Here is an 8,371-nt window from a genome sequence, read left to right as displayed (position 1 = left end):
TTTATATTTATAATAATAATAAATATATTAATATATATATCTTCATAAATATATATATATATATAGAGAGCACATGTTCAAATCTAAAATATCTATCTTCGTCGTATCTAATGTATGTGAATTTTTATTTCTAAAATCTTTAAAATAAATATTGTACAAGTACTATCCTCTCTCTTTAATTTATTTATACATTTATTTTAATATGTGTGTCACTTCGTACCGTAGGACCGAGATAGTAAATTTTTTGACCCGTTTTCAAAACAATCAATTGATTATCTAATATTTTTTCTTAGAGAGAATGTCCAGTATATCTATATCTTTTACATAAAGGAAATATAAAGTTTGTGTGCTTCTAATTCTACTCTTCACATAAGCTATTTTTTTACAATTTTATTCTTTTATTTTAATTAAACAATTAATTTTAAAAACATGATGCCTATATACATAAAAGGATATTGAGTTTTTTGTTTAATATAATTTTTTTTCAATGTTATTATTTATTTAAATTATATTTAATTGTAGTTTTGACCCATTTATTTTTATCGATTCGTTGAAATAGTTTCTCTATTTTAAAAGTCGGTAGTTTTTGTCTCATATTCAAATTTTTAAATTTAAAAATAACGATTTGATATATTTTAAATGAGGTAACATATAATTTTATAAAACAAAATTATTTAAATACGTTAATTATTCATATGTCATTAATTAAATTACAAAAATAATTTTTTTTTTGAAGTTTATAGTTAGAATTTTAGAGAGTTTTATTGAGATTTTTACGAGTGATAATCATGCTACGTTGTCATATTATACATCACATAATTTAAAGTACACCACATCACCATTTTTCTTTAAGACATCAGAATAAAAAAACAAAATTCTCAAATTTTAAAATAGTAGAATCGATTTCATTAATTAGTAAAAATAAAAAAATTATAATTATAATTAAGTTTTTAAACTATTTAACTTACAAATTTATTGTTCTTTATTAATTAAATTATTGAATTTTTTCTATGACTATAAATTTTATGATTTATTTCATTTATACGTAAGGTAAAGAGTTTTTATGTCTTTAATTAATTACAATTGTTAAATTTTTATAGATTTTTTATTTCTATCGTAACAATTCTGAAAATTGTACTAATAAATAGTTATAATATGTTATTTTTTAAATTTTTTTAACAATTAAAATCTATTTTATTAATAAAAGTTATTACTTTTATAAGATAGAGACAGACACCATGTCTTTTCACGCAAGCTAGTCTACAACGCAAGCGCAAGCTAGTCTACAGAAAATAAGTAAGAAAAACGTGCCTTCACTATTTTAGTTTTTATGTGAGTTTACGGTTGGAGTTGTGTCAAAGTGTCATTCAAGAAAGAACAATATTTCATCTAATTAATTTACGTATAATAATAAATATATTAATAGTGGACTCTATCTAATGAATCTTGAATTTATCATTGAAGTAAAAAATAAATAAATTATTTCAAATGTGACATGATGAACCTCATTTAATAAACTTTGTTTTTAGTGCATTTATACGGTAATACTAGGACAATTTTTATAATACTTTTTAAAGAGAAAAGAAGAGAACATGAGAATGTATCGGTATTTTTAATTAAGCTGTAAATATGTTTTGATTTTTATAATTATAATACTTTTTTTTTATTTTAATTTTTATAATTTTTTTATTTGATTTATATATAACAAAATAAACATTTTATCTAATTTTTGTCATAAAAATTATAACACGTTAAAACTAAATATAATTAAAATATAACTTTTTAATCTATAAATATCCTTAATATAATTAAATTATAATATTTTTTAATTTAAAAGTAACTCCAATTGTTTTATTCTTTTTCTGTAAAAAATTTAAAATTAATAACTTCAAAATAGTTTTTTTGAAACTTTTAGTTAAAGTTCAGAGTATTAACATGTTGAATGCAAGGTATCTATTTGTATTATATTATCAATTGATGGGTTTTTTTTGAAATTAATGGTTCAATATGTTTTCTATCTCGAAACCGTTCCACCACCAAAGAAAATCGTTCTCTTCCATCCTCATTCGCCGTCGTAATAAGAACTATCTGTCATTCTTCCACTATTGCAAATATCCCTCATTTATTTGATATTAATTCACTTGTGTTTGTTTAACGATCATCACCGTGTTGTCGTTTTCAAAATTATAAATCTTAAAAATTTAGTAGTGTTAGTTTTAAAATATGATAAAACTTATTTATAAATAATATTATTAGAATACTAATGATATAATTTAATTGAATCAAAATATGTTAATTTTCCGTAGAAGTCCTTTAATACTAGTTGTAAAGAAATTAGCGATGAAATGATTCATGAATCTTTCAACATTTGTGGTGTGAAATAATAGAGAGTAATCGTGACGGCTTCTGTTTGGGAGCTTCTACCTTTCAAACTTTTGGACTTTCTCTAAAATTAAAAGTAAATTACTATCCTATCCCTCCCCCATAATTATCTATCAATTTTCTAAAATTAAAATTAAAACCTGCTAATCTGAAAACATGTAAAATAACTAGTAAAATATAAAATTTAAGTCATAGTTTATTCTCATTACACAAACATGTCCCTATTCGAATATTGACTAATCTGGCCTTAGTCCCGTTGGTCGGCTATTAAGCCTACATAATTAGCCCTAAGGCTCATTGATTGGCCCTCAAGCCTGTATAATTGGTAAGTAGGCCGAGTGATTGACACTTCTATAATTTGGCACTAAGGACAATATAATTGAAACTTATACCTAATTAACTACATCGTTAAAACACAAATATGCATCTTATTATTAATTATTAATGTGTTTATTGAATATCTTTTACTTAAAAGTTTAAAGAATACTGTGATCCATTATTTTTAATTATTTAAATAAATCATACATGAAATATATATTAATTATTGATTAATTAATTATAAAATTATTTTTTATTAAACAATTAATTACAAGAGAAATATATATTTTATTAATAATATTATGTATCTTTAATATTTTAAATATTAATTCCATTTAAACGAGTCATTTCGATCTACATTAACGAGCACCAGACAATCAAATGATGGAAAATAGATTATTATTTGAAAAATTAGTTTTATTTATATGAATTTTTAATTCAAGATATTATAAACATTTTAGATATTTTAATAGATTCATATTTATTTAAAATTTCATTTATTTCGGCGGTAAAAAATATCGATACTCTAAATTATCCATAAGTTGGATCCCTTAATTGAAACTCTATAGTATCGAGGGATTAGTCCTACTACCTATTTCCGAATAAAAATAAAAAATAAAACTTAAAACTCTCTCCCATTCAAAAATAAGTTTGGACCTTACTCTTTGTGAACCAACCTAAACATACAAAGAAACACACAAAAAGAGAGAAAATTTGCTCGAGTTCACAATATTACAACAATATGACACCAATTTGAGTAATGTTTACTCAAGTCTAAAATACAACCCACAAAATTTATATGCTAAAATAAATAGAGAAGGTGAAATTTGCAGTTATTCAAAGTTAAAACAACAAGACTTTATTGAACAACTTTGGTTTTCAATTAGTAAAAGTCAATACTCGAACCTAAGTTTCTTCAAAGTTTCGAAGGTGCGTTTATTGACTTGTTCACATTGTTTGAAAAACTAGGTATGCAGCACTCCAACCTTGTCATCTTAGCTTTGTTCTGCCTCTGCAACACAGAAAAACAACAAGTTTGAATAAAAGTAAAAGACAGTAAAAAGTGGAAGAGAGAGTAGTGGTAAATTGAATTACCAAATATGAAAGTAGTGAAATCAGGTGATGTTAGGTATGACTGCAACTTTAATCCTTTCGACAGTGGACTTGATCAAAGTGTTAACAGTGGTAACTGAACCAAGAGCAAGCCTTGCATTTGTAACAGAATCAACCAAAATATGAAATGCAACAGTGAGAAGAGAACCTCCAGATAGAAGATCAGGTATTGGTCCTCCATTTGGTCCAGAACCATCAGGAACAATAGCAAAACCAGAAGGAAGCAGAGCAACACAGTTTGAGTCACCTCCATTCAAGACTACATTCATAGCAGCCATATCCACAGGTGCATATATTACATATGATCCAGTTATATCAGTGCTACTCTCTTGCAGTATCAGCATATTACTCTGCCCTATATTTGGACTCTACAATAACAATATTATAGAATTAATGTTAGATTATGTGTTATCAATTTTACAATATGGTATAGGGATGAACTTAATTACTTACATTGACACGAAGTAAAGAGACACAGTTGCCAGGATCATGACCATTTGCTATGTGTGCCATTTCTTGAACTATACCCCCACTAGAGAGAATATCCCACTGCAAATTCAATTCAATCCAATCAACATGATTTGAAGTAATAGTAAAATATTTGTAGAAGAAAAGACAGACATACCTGACTTCTAGAGTTTTGATTACGAAGAAAATCAAAAAGCCTCTTAGGAGGAACAGGAAGCCAGAAAGAAGTGACAGTACTAAGGACAACACCGGTGGGTCTGCCACTTCCTGGTTCATCATTATATTTTTTTGTCATGACTCTTATATCCTCAGGTCCATTGGAGGGTAAACTTGTCCAAGCATGTATTGTTGAATCACCAATACTAGTACTAAAGCTAGTTACCATCCTTTCCGCAAGATTCAACATACTCTTCCTTCCCTCCACACTCATTATCACTATACAAAACATTCATATATACAAATATAAGAAATGGAAAGAAAGAACAAATATATAAATATATATATACATACCACCAAGGTTCCCTGTTGGCATGTTGCTGGACATAGAACAAGCAAGACGTTCACATTGTCTCTGTAAAATAGCTACCCAGCGTTTAGCTCCATAAGCAAGCCCTGAATCAACTAGTGGTTTGTATATATTTTGCACCATCTTATCATCCACTTCTACATGTTCAATCCATGTAACCTGTCAAAATTAAAACTACAATTAATTGATGATATCAAATAACTTATATTTTTATATAAACTTAAATACATTTTTGCTTTCTCTTATTTTAATTAATCGAGATTTTAATCTCGCAATTTTGAAACTCAGAAACATAGTTTTAAATTTTACTAAGATTTCAATTTTTTACCCACCAATGATGTCTTAAATAACTAAAATTATGAGTTTTTTAATTTAATTTTGATTTTTAATTCTTAGATGAGTTTTAGATTTTATTTTATTTATTTGAATTGAATTATTGTCTTTAACATGTCTCATTTATAAATTCATCAAATATATAAAAACAACATTGACATGTCAAAAAATAAAAATAATATTAAATTTTAATTATTTTAAAGAATACAAATATTATAAAATAATATTTTCTTTAATTATAATAATTTTAGTAAAAGTGGAAAATGACTATCGTAGATTGAATTAGTTTGAAAAATAAAAAAGAAAAACCCTAAAGATGAAGGTTGAAGAAAAATCGAAAAAGAAAAAGAAGAGTAAAATGGTAATGAATGGATGGTGTGACCTTAGAGTAGCCATTAGGCAGTTCTTGAATGAAACAACCAGAAGGTCTTCTTTGGGTTCTAGAGGCAGTGCTACTCCCACTAGCTGCAGGTCGAAGACTATCCAATGACACATCAACCACTGCCCATACCCCATCTACATGAAGTTTACAGTACCTCACAAAATAGTTTTCACGACTTGGAACAAATGGTGATGGCACCTGAAACTCAGCTGACATCTAAAACAAACAAATAAACAATTTTAATTTTAATTAGATAAATATTAATTATTATTATATGAAATGAAATCAAAATTAAGTACCACTTGCAAGGCTCCATTGTAATTTCCCGCCACTCCAGTTGAAAGCACTTTGAGTGTCACAGCTCTTGAAACAACACCGCTAAACATACTCGACCATCGATTCTGAATAACGTTGTGTACAAACTTTTAGCATTAATATTAATTAATTATATGGAAACAATTATAAGAGTAAGAAATTGTATGACTCACCACATCCATAAGAATATCAATGAGATTAATATGATTCATGATAACCACAACGGATTCTCTAGAACCATCAGTTCTTAAACCCAATGGTTTAGGAGCTGTAGCTCGAGGGAAATGCCTCACGTATTCATCTTCATTTAGAATCTCAGTATTGAGGTTGTTGTTTGGGAGCCATAAATTGTTTCCATTAGCCAAAGCTAATTTAGTCAGTTCATCCATTCCTAAAACAGCAAGCTCAACAATCTTCCTTTTATCTTCAACACCTTGAAGTTGTATTGACCTAACAAGCTCACCATTACCACCATATGCTTCTCCTACCATCCCATTATTAATATTATACTTACCATTACCAACATCCACCGACCGTGAAACCACTAATTGATTGCTAGTTTGTGTTGACGAAATGTTGGTATGAGATTCCGTTGCATCCTCCGCCAACCTTTCTATCTGTATTGTTAAAATCATTTATTTGTTAAAACTCCAAAAATATATAACCTCAATTATGGTGTCATAGTTAATATATAAGTACCTCTTTTCTTAATAAAGCATTCTCCAACCTCAATTGTTGCTCCTCATACGACATTTCACCAACGGTAGCTGGGGTTCCACACAGATGACATGTTGTATTACTTATGGCCTCCTTATACCTATTCATCTCACTGCGAAGCTTTTCTATCTCTGCTTTCAAGAATTCATTCTCTTCTCTTTCACTTTGAACCTATGTAAACAAACTTTCAATTAATAACATGCATAACTTAAATATCATTATAATGTGTTTTCAGCTTATTTCTGTGGGTCCTTTAGGTTGCCTTAAGAAAACACTTGTTAGTGTATGAAAATAACTTCTAAAAAGACTAGCTAAAAAAATAATAAAGGCCTATAGCATAAACATTTGTGTACTATGAGAAATTTTATGTGGTCACAAAACTTAAACGCACCATTTAGACTCATAAAATAATTAAATACAATATATTTTATGTGTGTCCAAATAATTTTTATACGTAATAACGGGCATTTAAAAATTTCTGCTTTGAATTTTGTATTTTTTTTCATTTAATAATATTTCTAGAATGAAGGAAATTATAAGTGAGGGACTATAGTTAAGATGTATTAGTTTCTCACGTGGGTCTTAAGTATTTTTGAGTGTAATAATAGAGGAAGAGAGTCTTACCTTCAACTGAGTGCGCTTGTTTTGAAACCAAAACTTGACTTGCAAAGGCTCTAACCCAAGCTGAAGTCCCAACTCTTTTCTTTGCTTGTCATCAGGGTGGGGACAATGTTTGAAGAACCTTAAAAAACCAACTTCCACAAATTAATTAAACCAAAACAAAACAATCAAACATAATATAAACAAAATACATTAACTTTTATTGATTTTTTAAAAAAAAAAAAACAATATATGTTACTTACACTTCCATTTCTTGTATTTGATGCTGCGTATGGCGGCGGTAGCTCCTTTTTTTGGGTGGTTGGTTAGATTGTTGTTCATCATTATCATTATCATTATCATCACCTGAAGGAACATCTGGTTCGATCTCGAATCCATCGTCTCTATCTCTTCCTAATTCTTTCTCAAACATTTCAAGCATCCGTTTGTGATTCTGAGAACCATACATATTGTTTGTTGGTTTGAAACAAGCAATGAATCTTTAAATTTGAAAAGCTTGTTGTATCAAACGGTTTCCTTTCCTTTTGTAATAATAATAACAATAATAATCTGCCAAAACAGGAAATTCAAAAAAAACATTGATTCAACACGTGCAAAGGAAATGTGTAGAAGAGGAACAAGAAATATAGTAGTCGTAGTAGTACTTAACAAATCAATTAATGCAGTTTACAGAATTACACAGTTACTGTCACAACCACTTAATTAGCAAACTTAAATACCATGCAGGAACAGGACAGAAAGCTACTAGTACTTTTTTAAAATCCTTTTCTTATTTTATTATTACAAATTAAAAATATTTATTCTGAAATTATCAATTTAATTACAAACATTTAGTAACTAAAAACAAAACAAAGAAAATCATTAAGTCCACCTAACTAACAAAAATGCTCTGTTGCAAGTTTAATCATTGTACAATAATGCTGTCTCTTTCTGGATATTATTTTTGGGGAAAATGTTTCTATCTTAAGAAAAAGGAAGGGATAACCTGTTTGGAGATGACTACACTGCAATAAATCAACCTTTTTTTCTCTGAACAAATTAACATAATTATATACTCATTTATTTATTCAGATTTTGAGGGAACAAATGAAAAGGTTCTGTCTTTGGCCTTAAGACTCTTGCATGCAAGACTTTAACTCTGAAAAGAAGGAAATTAAAAAAGACAAATCATAAAATAGGGAAAGAGAATAACATAT

At 27.9% G+C, this 8,371-nt stretch overlaps 1 protein-coding gene across 1 annotated transcript; it reads right to left on the bottom strand.

Annotated features, from left to right (window-relative positions):
- Window positions 1-3,392: 3,392 nt before the first annotated feature.
- On the bottom strand, window positions 3,393-7,776 carry LOC101503907 (homeobox-leucine zipper protein PROTODERMAL FACTOR 2-like). The gene is made up of 11 exons (XM_004511283.4): window positions 7,418-7,776; window positions 7,179-7,296; window positions 6,537-6,725; window positions 6,011-6,454; window positions 5,822-5,923; window positions 5,523-5,738; window positions 4,792-4,966; window positions 4,439-4,716; window positions 4,267-4,362; window positions 3,796-4,181; window positions 3,393-3,712 (listed from the first exon to the last, which is right to left on the bottom strand). The coding sequence occupies exons 1-10, from the start codon at window positions 7,621-7,623 to the stop codon at window positions 3,816-3,818; spliced, it is 2,190 nt and encodes a 729-aa protein (XP_004511340.1). The 5' UTR covers window positions 7,624-7,776; the 3' UTR covers window positions 3,393-3,712; window positions 3,796-3,815.
- Window positions 7,777-8,371: the final 595 nt, after the last annotated feature.

This window comes from Cicer arietinum, chromosome 8 (assembly GCF_000331145.2).
Source record: "Cicer arietinum cultivar CDC Frontier isolate Library 1 chromosome 8, Cicar.CDCFrontier_v2.0, whole genome shotgun sequence".
Classification (NCBI taxonomy): Eukaryota; Viridiplantae; Streptophyta; class Magnoliopsida; order Fabales; family Fabaceae; genus Cicer; species Cicer arietinum.
This window is presented reverse-complemented; position numbering and strand designations above follow the sequence as displayed.